The sequence below is a fragment of the Abrus precatorius genome, unplaced genomic scaffold (assembly GCF_003935025.1).
Source record: "Abrus precatorius isolate BTA unplaced genomic scaffold, Abrus_2018 Scaffold11, whole genome shotgun sequence".
Taxonomy (NCBI): Eukaryota; Viridiplantae; Streptophyta; class Magnoliopsida; order Fabales; family Fabaceae; genus Abrus; species Abrus precatorius.
This window is the reverse complement of record NW_020874303.1, coordinates 26,511,909-26,528,638: the sequence shown is the minus strand read 5'-3', so window position 1 is coordinate 26,528,638 and position 16,730 is coordinate 26,511,909. Positions and strand designations below refer to the sequence as shown.

Genomic DNA, 16,730 nt, shown 5'->3' with positions numbered 1-16,730 from the left:
GGTATAGTGAATACTAAATAGATGGTATATAGTCTATTTGTTAAGCAGCTAGGTGACGTTGTTCTTACATTTTTAGTCAATTCCTTTGACTATTCGTTTATGAAACAAACAAAATAGCAACTTGGATATCTAACCTCAAACCTTTGCCGCAATATATTTTTTTTAAATAAAAATATTAAAAGATAGAGTACACTCAGAATGTAAACATTAATTGCATCTCTTACAATTTCTGTTGCATATTTGTTAAAATTGTTACTGTGTTCATAAATTTAAAAGAATATTTTATATTTTTTTAGGTCAATTATAATAATTATTTAAATATTTTAAAATTATAAAATATTTATATTTATTAAGATAAATTATTAACTTCATTATAATATTTACAGTTATAATTATTTTAAATAAGAAAGACGTAGCATATTATCTTAATCTTCAATGCATCATAAAAGTTACTTTACTGAAAATTTAACCTTACAAAATTGCATTGAAGTTTAAAACAACAATTACTTAATTGAATAATTATATATATTAAACTTTTTACATCTACTAGTCTCCGTGGTCAAATAAGACTGCTAATAACTCACTCTCAATCTGCAATGAGAAGAACAACGATTAATTATGCTTTTTGGATGTGTTCTTTTGTCGTCTGCCAAATGTAATAGGAAATATTTTGAGTTATATTAATAATAAAATATCAGTTTCAGTATTTTTCATTAAATAGTAATACTATTATTGTGAAGAATAAAAGTTATGAAAGATTAAATATAAAATATAAATATAGAATGTTTAAAACTTTCTTTTAATCAAGATATGAACAAATTAATCGAATTATATATTTTGGGAAAAAAGTTTTTACTCTCTTATTTCGTTCTTTTTAGATTTGAAATTATTTTAGTTAATGAATGCAGGTGGTGAACGCTTAATGCTGATTATATTTCCTTTGAAAAAAAAATCTAATAACATATTTTATAATATATATATATATATATATATATATATATATATCTAAATAATGTATGAAATTTATTGTATAAGGAAGTTAAAGCTCACATCACTGGGAGTTACATAAGTTTTATTTAAACATGTTGGAAAATAAAAAAATGTTAAAAAGTATATTATTAGTAATTTTAGTTGTACTTTATTCAAGTTGATTGTGTTGTAAATTACTTGATTATTACAAATTTTATTTTTATAATGAATTAATGCATGAAATAAAAGTTGAAATTAAGAAGCATGAAAAATTGTGTAAAGTAAAATTATTAAAGTTTTTTTTTTTTTGCACAAAAATAGGGTAATCTTAAAACAAAGTAACTAAACAAAGTTGTTCATGTTAGCTTACATGTATATGTTTATAAATTTCAGATGGCAAACACAATTTCAAGAAAATAAAAAATAGAAGGAAAAAAAAATTAACCTTATCTATAAACCATAGGAATTTGTAATTCCTACCCTGATTAAGTAATACTGTGACCTTGCAACCAAACAAGGAAGAATCCAAAGTAAATGATAATTGTACGATAAAATTGAGAAAATAGAAAGTTGCGAAAAAAAAACGAAACGGAAGCTGAAGAAACGGCGGTCTCTTAAATTCGTTTTTTTCTGTATAGTGTTTGAGGTTTCAACTTCACTTCCCAGAAACCCCAAAGAAACGCGCGGTTTCGTCACCGCGTTTTGCTTCACGAAATTCTCTGCTAAAAGGTAAATTCCCTCTCTTGAACTATGTCGTTTTAATTAGAGAATTTATCTTCAACGGTCATTGGGCATGAGATGTGAATAATATTAATTTCTGACATAACTTTAAGAATTTCAGTACCAAATGTTCTTATTATGGATTAACGTTGTCACTTATGTTTATATTCACTTTTTGCTCTGTTTCCCAACATTTACAGAAAACCTAGTCCATAAGCCCAAATGGGGATAGGATTTATGTGGGTGATCGTGTCGTAGCGCAAAAACCAAGTTCAAAGTGCACTAATTAGAATAGTTTTTTTTAATGTAAATATTTGTGCTTGAATTTCAAGTAACACATTTTATGGTGCTGCAAGGGATGAATAGAACAAAAAAGGGATGCTGTTAAACCATGAATTCTTTGTGAGCACATTTGAGTTGATCGACTAAGGATTAGAGCTTATTGTTACAGGGAATGATTTTGTTCTGGACTTGAGAGTATGGTGAATGAAAAAAAAAGGTTTACATTCGTTGCCATCAAGGTTACAGTTTTAATGCCTGCTTCAACTAGCGCTTTTTAGGTCTTTCTAGTCAATTTTGTTGCTTCATGTTAAAACATCTTTCTGGTAATAATAAAAGAAAAACTGGTATTGGGATTTTTTTGGTGGAAGAAGGGAACAACAAAATGTTTTTGTTTTTTTGGATATGAAACCACTCTGCTATATGTTGAACATAATGGGAACGATCCAAACTACCTAGAAGCTTAATAATTAAAATTTTCTATGTAAAATAAATTTAAATATGAACTTATATATGGGATATTTTAAACAAGGATGTTGACAAGTTTCAAGAGCTGGCCCACTTGATTACTTAAAATGATCTTGCTGGTGGAAGAATGTGTTCCTGTTATTGCTATTATTATTTTTCTTAAATATCCTTACATAATGCAAATATGAAAATTCAGTATAGTGTCCATAATGTTAGCAACTTTTTCTAAAGCGAGAAGTGTTTGCTCTTCTGGTTTCATGGCATGTTAAGTAATTTAATATAGTGTTTTAATTTCTTGGGAATTGAATGTGTACCCTTTTGTGGCATGAAAGGTGGAAGGATGCCATCAGAATCAGATAAATGGGGATGGAAGCATGTCAGTGTGTTTGGTGGGTTTGATAAAGGAAGTGGTACAAAAAGATGGAAATGCAATCACTGCAATCTACGATATAATGGATCTTATTCTCGTGTTCGAGCACATCTTCTTGGTTTTTCAGGCGTTGGAGTCAAAAGCTGTCCAGCTATTGATAGGTCTTTGAAAGAATCCTTTCAAATCTTAGAAGAAGAGGGGGTTGCTAAGAAAAAGAAAAGAACATCTGGAAGTGGAAGGAATGGCAAGCGTGTTCGAACTTCTCGACCAAATCTCACTCGTATCACCAAAGAAGATGTAGACGAAATCCTAGCAAGATTCTTCTTTGCTGATGGATTACATGCTAACATTGTTAACTCACCTTACTTCCAGGAGATGATAAAAGCAGTTGCAGCTTTTGGCCCAAGTTATGAACCCCTTTCGATACATGATTTGTGTGGTTCCTTCTTGAGCAAAGAGAAAGAAAGGATAGATAAATTTATGAGTCTAGTTAGGGAATCTTGGCCTCACACAGGATGCACTTTACTGTGTAATGGCCGTTTGCATGGTATTTTGGGTACTTTTCAGGTTAATGTATTTGTATCTAGTCCTAGGGGACTCTCATTCTTGAAAGCAGTAACTGTGGACAATATTGATGGAGCAGGCAATTCTGTTGTTAGTATCCTTGAAAACACGGTCATGGAAGTTGGGCCTACTAATGTGGTACAAATAATTTCACATCTTGGCCACGCCAATGCATATCCAGAATCCTATTCGTTGTCGGAATTCCCTCATATATTCTTGTCTCCTTGCTCTTCACATTCTGTTCACATTTTAATGGAAGATATAGCCAAATTGGATTGGATAAGACCTGTTGTTTTGTGTGCTAAAGAAATTGAGAAATGCATAACCACATTTCAGAATTTCTCTCCTTGTGCCTTCACCCAAAATTTGAAAGTGACTTCCGACTCACTGTTTGCTAGAATTGCTCCTTCCTTTTACATTGTCCAAAAGATCCAAGAACTAAAGCAAGAATTTCAAGCAGCAGTTGTGAAGGAAGAGTGGAAGCAATGGAAACTTAGTATTGCACAGGATGTTAGAAGCATTGAAGCAACCATATTAGGGGAAGATTTCTGGAGCAGGGCTGTTATGTTGTTGCAAATATGTGAGCCGTTCATCAGATTGTTTGCTGCGCTTAATATTGACAAATGCGTCATGGGTGATGTCCATGAGTGGCGAGTTCAGGCTATTGAAGCGGTGAAAAGTACAGGAATAGATACTAATGCATTCAATCAACTAGAAGGTTTGATAGATAACAGGTGGGATGTGCTGTTTTCACCTCTTCATTCTGCAGGTTATATATTAAACCCAAAATATTTTGGCAGAGGCCAGACTAAGGATAAAACCATAATGAGGGGTTGGAAAGCCACATTAGAGAGATATGAGTGTGGAAGTGCTGCCAGAAGAGTTCTCAGAGAGCAGCTAAGTTCATACTGGCGACTTGAAGGATCCTTAGGAGAGGAAGATGCAGTGGATTGTAGAGATAAAATGGACCCCGTTGCATGGTGGGAAAACTTTGGTTTTGAGATACCCCACTTGCAAACGTTGGCCATAAAAGTTCTAAGTCAGGTTTCAAGTGTTGCAATGTCTGAAGAGATATGGCAACATAATGGTAATTCATGCGAAGAAATAACTTATGGGTTGGGATTAGAAAGATGGGAAGACCTTGTTTATGTTCAAAACAATCTTAGACTTCAAGGTCATAGAATGGATTTTCAGGCTCACCCGCCACTTAGAGACATGGTACTGAGCTCTCCGGTAGAATCCAAGACAAAAGCTGTGCTTTGTAGTTCTGACAGATTATGCTAGGTTATGTGCTTCGTTACTGTAAAATCAATAAAATTATTCTTTTATCGTCATTTTTTGTGCTTGCATTAACTATGAAATGGAACTCAGGTTCAGTTTGTATTTGGGAAAAAAGGAGAGAGAAGGGGCATTCCGAGAATTGAACTCGGGACCTCTCGCACCCTAAGCGAGAATCATACCACTAGACCAAATGCCCTCATTTATATTCAAATTTCAAATTATCATTTTAAATATTTCTTGAAATTTTCTCTTTATTCCTAAGGGAAGCACAACCCGTGAAAATTTTATTCTTTGGTAGTAAATTATGTTTAAGTACCTTTATATTTGGTCAATGTCTAGAAAATAAACCGTATTCATTTAACTTTTGTTTTCAACTTGCTAATTTTAAATATGTAATTAATTTATTGTTTCACCCCTATTATGAATGAAATCACAGCACACGTGTTCAAAATAAATCTCATACCAATAAATTATTTTCTTATATATTTTTTGTTAAATAATTTTTAAAAAAATCAAAGAACAGTTGTGTCTGTTGAAATTTGACGACAAAGAGTATTCATTTAATTTATTTTACTTAATATACATTTTTGCTTAAATTCTTCCAATATTATTTTATAATTTTTTTATATATTAGTTATATTGCTTATTTTATTTTGTTTTTTATCTTTCTTTTTGTTTTAAAAGATAATAAAAAATTTAAATGATAATGGGATTACTCTTAATATATATAGAATATAAACTAGTAAACATCTTCATTTCAATCTTTTATTGAGGGTAACTTTGGAAACCTTTCTTCAAGAAACCAACATGTGATCTATATTATGTTGTATTATCTTGAGTCTAGACCCACTTTACCCTTTCTTTTTCTTTCATTCATTTTCCTTTTCATTTTGGAAAAAAATTGGTACTCATCAATCGAATAAGACAAGAAAGGAAAAAGAAAACAAAGAAAACTATGATAGCATCTGCAGGAGTTCATGGGTAAAACTGCTCTCCAGGAGGGAGGAGCATTTCATTGAATCCTTCGGTTAACAAAAATGGATTTATCAAATTTTACTTCTTTTACATCTAACTTTCTAGAATACACTTTTATTTGAAACCCATTCAAACATTGAACGTAAGACTCTTTTTACAAAAAAAAAAATAAAAAAAAATAACTATGATTCATTATTTGTAATATTAACTCAAATTTAATATCTATTCATCATGAAGTAATTAACTGAAAGAGCAATGAAACAATTTCTCAGCCTTCTAAAAGAAAGGGTGTCAAATCCTTTTTTTCCTCCTATTTAAGAAATATTACGGGAACAGTTAATTGGGTGAGGAATTGTATCAATCACAAGCAACACAGAAAGCATTAGCCATGTGGGGAGATCATGCTTCTTAATTTCATATTAATAGTATTTTTAGAAAAAAGAAAGTGTAATGTTAAAGACTCACAATTTATGATGTGTATTAATCTTTAGTGATAGTCGTTGATATTTGATATACATATTATTTAAGTAAAATTTTATATTTAATTAAAAATAATATATAAACAATATTGATAATATTACATTAAAATTTTCTCTAACACACACATAGACATGCTAACAAATCTCATCAAGACAGAATAGGATAGGTAACTAACAGAATTGAATGGCAAAGTTTTCTCAATTCAATCCTGAGCTGGCTAGAAAAGCATATTTTATTCAAAATTTTACGCACAAACATAAACTTAAGTGAATTATCTGATATTTTATTTAATAATTAATTGACAAGGATTTTTCTTATAGTGATTTCTAGGCATTTTGTTTTCCGGACCGGACATATTGGCAGAAAACAATAATAACAAAAGGAACCCAAAATTTTCCAGCCAAATGGAGACGACCTGTAAACTAAGGGCTTGTTAAGTGCAAGGTTCATATTAATTAGGATATACTAACGAATAAATAAGAATGTTGGTTAACATATTTTAATAAATATATTTGATTATTTTAAATAATTCTAAATTTTTATCTATTACTTTTTTTTTATCTTCTTATTTATTATACAAAATATATTAACTATATGTATTTATATTTTCTTTGTAAAATTGCAAAATAATAGTATAAAAGGATATAACATATTTTTTTTATATAGAAAAGGATATTATTAATGTTTATAAAATTGATTTTATCAACCATGTTCTTAAAGACAGTGCTTAAAATAATAATAAAAAATTAAAAATGTATCATTTCACGAAAGTAATGTATTTTATCATATTTTTAAAATTTTATTATTATTCTTTTAATTAGCAAATATCTTATTGTATACTTGGGTTTTTATTGTTATTTTGTAGTACCAGTAGTCACATTTTTTATTTTCTCGCTCTTGTTACATCTTTTTTTTTTCCCAAGGATATACTATGCAACAAAATTATTATTATAATTATTATTATTATTATGTCTTCTAAGAAGTATTTTAAGCATGATTTAATTCATGTGAAAAATTTTAACACGATTCTCTCATAATTAAGATGGAACATTTTGTGTGTAAAATTTGCTTAATAGATATTTATGATTTATTTAAGTTTAAATAAATTCTGATGCTATCTTAACACGATTCTCTCATAATTAAGATGGAATATTTTGTGTGTAAAATTTGCTTAATAGATATTTATGAGTTATTTAACATTAAGTTTAAATAACTTCTGATGCTATATTAAAAACTTTGTTCAAATCTTATAAAAAATATTTTCACGATATACCTAACTTGTGTAAAGTATTACACACAAGAATATATTTGAACCTAAAACCCATAATTAAATTAAAATAGCTCCTCCAAAATTTACACGTTAGGGGGTTGATCCTTGCCTTTCTCTTCGCATGTTGGCCTTAACATGCAGGTTTATTGCATTATTGAAGAACAAGGTTGTCCCTACATTTCCCGTCTCACTTGTGTAAAATAGCCCTAGATCATCATCACAACGTCTCAATTTTTTTTCCTTCATGGACCAAAACGCAAGTCTCTTTCATGAGTCATCACCTAATAATAATAATAAATCTGATTTTATTGCAGTCTGAAGGAATGATGATTTATGTAAGATGCTTGCAGCTTGAATTAAATATGGATTTTAATCATATGCTAATTACTTCTTGATACATTGAGACCCCATTGCCAATTCAGTGTGTGACTTAAATCTCTATTGCAGGTTGTGCCACAAAAATACATGCATAATCCTTCTTGATTTTTTAACATCGAAATTTACCCATTTTCATCACTCACATTGTAACTCAAAAATGGTTATGTGCCTCAAATAGCTTAGTTCATAAATGCACCTCAAAAACCAACGTTAAAACCTACAAATAACATTAATAAATAGATTTTGTAAGTTTGTTAAATATATAACATTTTATTCTTACATCACTAAGTATTCTCAATTTATTAATAATATTATTAATTAGGCAACTATGTTAAAGAAATCATGACAAGTTACTTAGGAAAAAAAAAAAAAAAGAGACACACACAATGCTTAGAAAATATAATTATTAATTATAATATTTTTTATTCATTTTTAAAAGCATTTTATACAATAGTGAATGTTGATTTTTTAAAAAGATAATACAACAAAAAAAAGTTGCATAAATAAAAATATTACATAAATGAATAATTATATAAAAAATGATAAGATGAAAAATGTCTATGTATAATAATGTTGAAGTAACATTTATGTAAAATTATTGATTTTGTATTTCAACTTTATTTTGATTTATTTTGTTTCTCTAATTTTTAAAAATATTAATTTTATCAATCTTTTTTTAACATGTACTGTTGTGCATTATATATGTATATATATGCTTCAGTTTTAACTTTCTCTCTTCCACATTTTTCTTTTCTTCCTCTTCAATCCCTTTTCTCGTTCATTCTTTTTAAAATCTCGCATATCATAGGTAGGCTTGATCTAAGACAAAGGTTGCAGGACAGAACACTACTCTAGAGGCACAAAAAGAACTCTGAATGTCCAACAAGTAGCCATACAGATAAGAAAGAAGATGACAAAGGAGACTAAGTCAAAGCTCATTGCAAAAGCTATTTGAAAGAAAAAAGAAAAATAATGTGCTTGTCGGATAAAAAAATGTTGTGATGAGGATGAAAATGGACCATGGTGCCGTATTCTAAATTGTTTTCATTCGCAGGTTGAATTGAAGATCTCTCTGCTCTAATATACTTTGCAGTTAGGTCCTCCTTACCTTTTGTAGAATTTACAACAATGTACTTTTTTAAATGATATTTCTTTCCAAATTAGCTTAGATAAGCGTAACCACGTGTTGATGGATTTTGAATGTACCAAAATGTTAATTTTAGGACATTTATTAGCTCTTGATAATAATTTTGAATGTACCAAAATTGTTAAAAAAAAGTTTGACTTCATTTGAATAAGCTTAAAATCATTCCGTATAAAAAATTAAAATTAAAATCAACAAATTTTTCAGGTAAAAGTAACTTGTGAAAGAAATATGATTTATTTTATTTAAATTTTAAAAAAGTTAAATGAATAAATTTTTAAAATAATTAAAAATTATAAATTAATTTTAATTTATTAAAAGGGTTTAATTTATTTAATCGAAGTGCTTATGATAAATAATATTTTAAATAATTACGTCGTATGCTTATTATCATAATGTTTGATTGTTTCATTCTTATCATAATTTTGCAATAAAAAATATATTTGATATAATAAAAGTATAAAAAATATTTAATGCATTATTTATTAAACAAATAAACGGATAAATAAAAAAAAAAGGTTGTATCACCGCAAGAATTATTCTTGTAAAACGACGGTTTACATTTATGAAAAAGCATGTGACTCCGTGTTGCTTTAAAATGCAAATTGCAATTTCTCATGCAGAGTCAGTCAATACTCAGCTGTGCGTTTTTTGTTTTTAAAATCTTATCATTTTCCCAATCATGCGAAACGGATGACGCTAAAAAGTATTATAAAAAAAAGAGAAAGGCCAAACACTCCAGGGATTACAGCCTATATAGTGACCAAAAATGAATCAACATCTGAATTCTTACTATAGAAAATCTCAGAATTTATTTTTAAAAATATTAATATTTTAAATTCTTATAATTATTAAAAGTAATTTAGATCATCACGATAACATAACATAAATCTGATTATATCATGTTAATAATAACTTTAAGATGATATATGATGTGACCAGTTTAAATGTATTTTATATTGTTAAGAAATAATTATAATTTTATTTTTAAATTTTCAAAATTAAAATATCAAAATTAATAATTTTTAATGGACAAACTAATTTTAAATATATTTTATTCTACTTATTAATGAAATTAAAATTAATAATAAAATTAATTATTATAAATAAAAGATAAAACAGGTTGATATATATTTTTAATATAATTTAATTTTTTTTTTTAAATATATGCAGTATTACTTGATTCATACTTGTTAGTCATGTCCAAAAATTAATAAAAAAATATAGGAAAAATTTTTTTAAAATTTTTTTAATTGAAATATATTATAAACATTATATAATTAAAAATCATTGTTTTTTAATAGTTACTTAAAAAGTATATCTTTAATAATATTGAATTGATAATTAAAAACATCGAGTAAAACATTAAATTAGCCATTAAAATTTTAATTATTGATTATCTTAGTTTTAAAAATTTAGAAAATAATCCTTAAAACTGACATTCATCAATTATTTTATTAACTTTAAGATTTATTAATTTTTTACATTTAATTTTGTCAGGTTAAAGTTACTTTATTTTCTAATTTAGTGTGCGTTAATTACTTTTTTCATCAACCATTAACTAATTTAATTCTTAACATTAACAGCCAAATTTAATTATGATTTTGAATTATAAATATCAAATTAACAATAACTATTAAATATAAAAACAAAATTTAAACTAAAAAAATATAAAAACAAAATATACAAATTCATTAAATTTTAAGACAAAGTTAATGGCAATTTTAGAAACTAATTTGATCAATGGTCCTTTTTAGAAATCAATTTGCTTTTATTAACGGTCCTTAGAATCAAATGTTAAATTTATTTATTTTTATAACATAAAAAATTGAAATAAAATTATAGTCTCAAAATATAAGACTATAAATAAAGGAATACTTTTCTGTCTGCATCGATTGCCCCCACTTCTGGTCCTTCTCTCACACAAACACTGACTTTGTCTCTGGTATGCTCTGTCTGATTTTCACTCCGATAAGGAACAAAAATAACCATTCCTTTCCTTTGGTTTCCTTCTTTCTCTGACACTTGCATTAACAAAAATGGATGAAGCCAATCCCAAAATTTTCATACCAAACACGGTCGAGGGAGTGTGTTCGCACGTGGCTGGGCAGATTCAACTGATTTGGGAAGTGGTGAAAGCGCCATTGATAGTTCCTCTGTTGAAGCTTGGCGTGTACATTTGCTTGGCAATGTCGCTCATGCTCTTCATCGAGAGGCTCTACATGGGCGTCGTCATCATCCTCGTCAAGCTCTTCTGGAAGAAACCAGAGCAGCGTTATAACTTCCACCCCATTCAAGACGACGTCGAATTGGGAAGCTCAAACTTCCCTACGGTTCTCGTGCAAATCCCAATGTTCAATGAAAGAGAGGTAATAAGAAGAGTCAGAGACTAAGACCGCAACTCTTGCCTTTTATGATTGTTTCTTACTCTGTTGGGTTTTGTTTTAGGTTTACAAGGTGTCCATTGGAGCAGCATGTGGGCTTTCTTGGCCCAATGACCGTCTCGTCATTCAAGTCCTCGATGATTCTACCGACCCACTCATTAAGGTATATTTGCAGTTATGGACCTGTTTACATCATTTTCTTTCCTTTTTATTAAAACTGTGTTTAGGATTAGAGAAGGAACGTTAACATTTAACTGGCAGCAAATGGTGGAGGAAGAATGTGAGAGGTGGGCTCGGAAAGGGATAAACATAACGTACCAAATAAGAGAGAACAGAACGGGTTACAAAGCGGGTGCACTCAAAGAAGGGTTGAAACGAAGCTATGTGAATCATTGTGAGTACGTGGCCATTTTCGACGCGGATTTCAGGCCAGAGCCAGGTTTTCTAAGGCGAGCAATTCCTTTCTTGGTGGGTAACCCTCAACTTGCTCTGGTTCAGGCTCGTTGGAGATTTGGTAAGCCCCCTAGTCAGAAAAAATAAAAAAAACATTACCTTTTACTTTTAACAAAATTTAACTTCATTAATTAAAACTAGACAATTGACAATCCAAACGAGGAATTTCTAGGTTCACGGTGTCGGTGGTAGCTAGTACGATGTTTTGTGGAGAGGTGGAGTGTAGTGTACTTTGTCAATGTCGTTTGCTGGCTGCGGCGAGAAGGGTTAGCCCATCATTAACGTGTGGGACCCAATGAGACCTCTCTGGGCCACCGACGTTGTCAAGCTTAAGCTTCTTTGCCCCCACTTTACTAATAAAAACGCCTTCCTTTTCTAGCTGTGGACCTAAGCCAAGTAACCATCCTCATTCATTGTGTGCATAATTATATTAATAATTAATAATCATATTACTATTATTATATAAATGTATAATCTCAGGTGGGGCGTGCGAAAGTGAACATTTCTTTTGGGTAACATTGTGGTCGCTGAAGTTTGATGTCCTCGTCTTGGAGGTTGGTCGATGTCGTCGGTGGAATCGTGATCTTTGTGTGGGTGAACGGGGTAGTTTGGTCATTTCCGGTGAAAGGTTTGAGGCTCCACTGATTTGCTTTATCAGGGAGATTTCTGAGATGAATTGGGAAAATTCTTAAGACGTTCGTAGAACTTGTTTCTCCAACCAGGGAAGAAAATTGTTTCTATGTTTTCCTTCAATACTAATACTCGTATCTTTGAATATAACTAATTTAATTAATTGTTATGGTTAAAAAACTATTTTATCAAAATAATTTTATTATTTAAAAGTGTTAAAAGTTAGTAATAGTTAATCTTAAAGTTATTTTAATTATTAGTTTGCAAAAATTATTATTATTTATTATTTTAAAAAATTAAATATTTTTTTATATCTTAAAACGAAAAATAAAGAGTGTTCAAGTGACAACTAATGTAAGTAAAATAACAAAATATTTGACTAAGCTATGTTTTAAGGCAGTATTGATATTTTTATATTTTTATATAAAATATTTATGTTATTTGAATAATTAGTAAAAAAAACCCATTAATAAATAGAAACTAAGATAGTTATTAGATAAATGATAATTAGCATCTTAAAAATACTTGCTAATGAATTAAATGTAATTTTTTGGGTTAAAAATATTATGAATGCATATCTTTATTTTATTTTATTGTATTTTTAATCCATTTAAACGTGATTTTTAATAAAAAAAATAATTTTTATTTCTTTAATCAATATCCTAAAGATATTAAGTTAAGAAGATCATATGTTCAATTATTGAAAAAATTAATTTCAATTTTATTATTATATTTTATATATAAACAGCTCATATAATTGTTATATTTTAAATAACTATATTTGTATGATTTTAAACTTTTGAGCTGTACTGCAAAGTGTAAACAAAGAGGTAAAGAAGAAAATGTATCATAAATGTACGTCCATTCCAAAGTTCCCAGTCCAGTAAAACCCACTTCTCACGTGATTTCGTATTTCGTAGTATTTTTAATCGTTTTATTTACTTATCAATTCAGTCCCAAAAAGAAATAGCAATAATCGTGACCCTACAATGTCCTCTACGGTGAACCTTTGGGCCATGGCCATGGTTGCCGACATTTAACCTATCACCCCTCTTGCATCCATTACGTGGCACACGAGGACAAATAAACTAAATTGCTTTAATGTACTTAATACTTTGAGGTAGGATTTGTGTTTTTCTTTTTCAATTGTGACCATTATTGTACATGTTTATTAAAGCTTTGGCACGAGTCTAACATTTGGAGAATTCTACAATTGTTTTTTATTTTAATCCTAAAATTCGAGCACGTGTAATTAATTATAAACCATTAGTAAATATCAATTTCAGGATTTTCTCTTACTTCATTAATTTTGATCGTGGTGGTTGATTTGTGACAGTGAATGCGGATGAATGTTTGTTGGCAAGAATGCAAGAGATGTCCCTTGATTATCATTTCACAGTAGAGCAAGAAGTTGGGTCAGCCACTCATGCATTCTTTGGTTTTAATGGTAATTCTTTGAGCTTACTTTCCAAATATATTGGACAGTATCTATGCAATAATATGATAATGCTGCATGCATTATAGTACTTACTGATCATTAACACAGATAGTGTTTCATGCATACCTTAATGCAGGGACAGCGGGTGTATGGAGAATTGCTGCTATCAACGAAGCAGGAGGGTGGAAAGATAGAACAACAGTGGAGGACATGGATCTTGCTGTTCGTGCCAGTCTTAGGGGCTGGAAATTTATGTACCTTGGAGACCTTCAGGTATGCATACACTCCTTTTTACCAATGCAACATTATGAATCCAATCCATTATACAAACTGAATGCATATAAATATAATGGGCTATATGATGCATGGTTTTGCTATTCTACCTGCAATATTATCTTTACAATTATGCTTTTCGTAATGGTGGGTGTTTCTTATTAGTCATTAACATGAACCATGTGTAGGCAAACAGTGAGCTTCCTAGTACTCTTAGGGCATTTCGCTTCCAGCAGCATCGATGGTCTTGTGGTCCTGCTAATCTATTTCGCAAAATGGTGATGGAGATAGTTAGGAACAAGGTTAGCCTTTTCAATCATATACTAATGCAAATTGGAAGAAATAAGGTTGACCGTTATGAGACCCCCTTGTACCCGTTAATAATAATCTTCCTTGCTGATAAAAAAAAAGGGTCTGTCATGAAAGGAAAAGAAAGGAATTTCCTGATTTTTTTCATGTTTTATTTGTGCAGAAAGTAAAATTTTGGAAGAAAGTGTACGTTATCTACAGCTTTTTCTTTGTTCGTAAAATCATAGCTCACATGGTCACCTTCTTCTTCTATTGTGTTGTGCTTCCCTTAACAATTTTGGTCCCTGAGGTTCATGTTCCAATTTGGGGAGCTGTTTATATTCCTTCCATCATCACCATCCTCAATTCAGTTGGAACACCAAGGTCTGATCTGATATTTCTTTATTTGCCATATTATACCCTTAATAGTCCCTTAATTTGTTCTAAAGTCTATTTGAATTGAAACTTTTGCAGGTCCATTCACCTTTTGTTCTATTGGATCCTTTTTGAGAATGTGATGTCATTACACCGTACAAAGGCCACCCTCATCGGTCTGCTAGAAGCTGGGAGAGCCAATGAGTGGGTTGTTACTGAAAAACTTGGAGACTCTGTCAATAATAAGAATAAAGCAGGAGGTGCTGCCAAGAACAAGATCAATGTCACCAAAGCAAAAAAAAAATTTCGATTCAAATTTGGTGAAAGGTCCGTTTTCTTTTCAAAGACATTTCTATCTTCATTTGGCATTATGATTCCAACTTCTCCACCACTTGCCTTTGTGTATGTGTGTCCCACTTTTGTCGTTTGTTTAGAATTTTGGACTTCCATATGGCACTACGGCATTACGAAAGGGACTAGATGGCCACGCAAATAAATTAATGATTGCATGGGAATATAATATTTATCGGTCTAACGATATTATTGTGACTAATATCTTTTTAGCTTCATCGTAGTGGTTAAAATTCTTTGAGTAGGTAAATTATCATATTGGATGTAACGTACTTTAAAATTCTAGCTTGTTCGAAGTTATTTTTCATTCTCCTGGGCCTAAAGTAGGCACTGTTCATGATTGTTCTATATACGTTTGTCACTTGCACATGACATAGTATTTTAGAAAATCGCGTGATTAAAATTATTAATAACGAACACTAAATTATATGACAATATGTTAGAACTGAGGAAAACTGGTGGAAGCCTTGCTCCAGATCATACACAAATATACTTGATGTAAAATCTCTTGTATTAGGATTCTAAGTCCTAACTCCTATCTTTTATTTGTTATTTCTTTGGTGGCTAATGTGTATGTTTCGTGTTACTTGTTGAACATGAACAGACTTCATTTATTGGAGCTTGGATTTGCTGCCTTCCTCTTCCTCTGTGGATGCTATGACTTCGCGCATGGCAAGAACAACTACTTTGTGTACCTCTTCCTTCAGACCATAACCTTCTCAATTGTAGGATTTGGCTATGTTGGCACCATTGTCTAACGCCCGTTGAGCCAAAATCTTGAGTCACTTTTAAGTTTCGATGTGTTGTGTCCATATCTTAGTAGTTTCTCTCCTCAATAAAATGCATAAACGAGGGCTGATTTCTTCAAGCAACAAAGCATTGTGTCAAAGCCAGAGCAGATAATTGGGAAAGAGAGGTTTTTTTCAAAAAAATAAATAAAATTATGCCTCAAGTCAAAAGAATCAATTGGAGTCGACAAGTAGATAATGTTAGTTTGTTTGCATAGATTGTCCTCGGACATTTTATGGCTGTTTATTTCTTGGTTCCTCTATTTCTTTTTATTCATAGTCTGCCAAATAATGGGGTGGATAAAAGATGAATTTCAAATATAATACAAGTTGTTTGTCATTTTTACAAAGAAATGGATTTCATTAATGGTGTATGTAATCTTAATTTGCTTCTTAACAACGTGACCATTGGGAAGTGTGAATTAAAAGAATAAACAGTCTCTGATGGATAAAATGATTGATAATGATTGCAAACTTGATTTTCAGTACTTGAATATGTTCTTTATTTGAAACCAGCAATTTTTTGGGCCATTTGGTTACCGTACCTGTAAATTACTTTGCTCTCCCTACAGACTTGTTCTCTACCTTGCCCATAAGATCCATTGTTATAGTTTTATATAAACAGTGTTCGATTCATTTAATTTTTCATTTTTGATTGTTAAAATTTTGATTTCTCAACATTTCGATTATAAAATAAATAATTGTAAAAATTTATAAGTCTTCAAATCAAATTAATTTTAATTGCAATAATTAATATCCTCCCCTTCAGAGTTGCTTTTGTTCATACCCTCCGAGCCGTATGAAATTAATATTAAGATAACTAGACAAGAGATCACATGCGCCTGTAAATAT

At 30.2% G+C, this 16,730-nt stretch overlaps 2 protein-coding genes and 1 non-coding gene across 4 annotated transcripts; 2 read left to right on the top strand and 1 right to left on the bottom strand.

The window, feature by feature from the left end:
• Positions 1-2,645: 2,645 nt before the first annotated feature.
• LOC113856481 lies at positions 2,646-5,775 on the top strand. Its single transcript, XM_027488309.1, has one exon. The coding sequence runs from the start codon at positions 2,762-2,764 to the stop codon at positions 4,652-4,654; it is 1,893 nt and encodes a 630-aa protein (XP_027344110.1). The 5' UTR covers positions 2,646-2,761; the 3' UTR covers positions 4,655-5,775.
• TRNAP-AGG lies at positions 4,776-4,847 on the bottom strand. Its single transcript has one exon. It is a non-coding gene; the product is annotated as a tRNA-Pro (tRNA).
• A 5,051-nt stretch (positions 5,776-10,826) lies between the features above and the next one.
• Positions 10,827-16,038, top strand: LOC113856602 (glucomannan 4-beta-mannosyltransferase 2-like). Of its 2 annotated transcripts, none has more exons than XM_027488495.1 (9): positions 10,827-11,027; positions 11,347-11,445; positions 11,544-11,796; positions 13,702-13,812; positions 13,940-14,076; positions 14,265-14,378; positions 14,549-14,748; positions 14,839-15,066; positions 15,695-16,038. In XM_027488495.1, the coding sequence occupies exons 1-9, from the start codon at positions 10,938-10,940 to the stop codon at positions 15,846-15,848; spliced, it is 1,386 nt and encodes a 461-aa protein (XP_027344296.1). In that variant the 5' UTR covers positions 10,827-10,937; the 3' UTR covers positions 15,849-16,038. The 2 variants fall into 2 exon arrangements, with proteins under 2 accessions (XP_027344296.1, XP_027344295.1); XM_027488494.1 differs by having other exon boundaries at positions 10,827-11,267.
• The last annotated feature ends 692 nt before the right edge of the window (positions 16,039-16,730 follow it).

Excerpts from the sequence above, each read along its gene's own strand:
- LOC113856481 (XM_027488309.1), top strand. The coding sequence starts at position 2,762 with ATGAAAGGTGGAAGGATGCCATCAGAATCAGATAAATGGGGATGGAAG.
- LOC113856602 (XM_027488494.1), top strand. The coding sequence starts at position 10,938 with ATGGATGAAGCCAATCCCAAAATTTTCATACCAAACACGGTCGAGGGA. Across the intron at positions 11,446-11,543 it reads CTACCGACCCACTCATTAAG|CAAATGGTGGAGGAAGAATG; the intron begins GTATATTTGCAG and ends TTTAACTGGCAG. Across the intron at positions 14,379-14,548 it reads TGGAGATAGTTAGGAACAAG|AAAGTAAAATTTTGGAAGAA; the intron begins GTTAGCCTTTTC and ends TTATTTGTGCAG.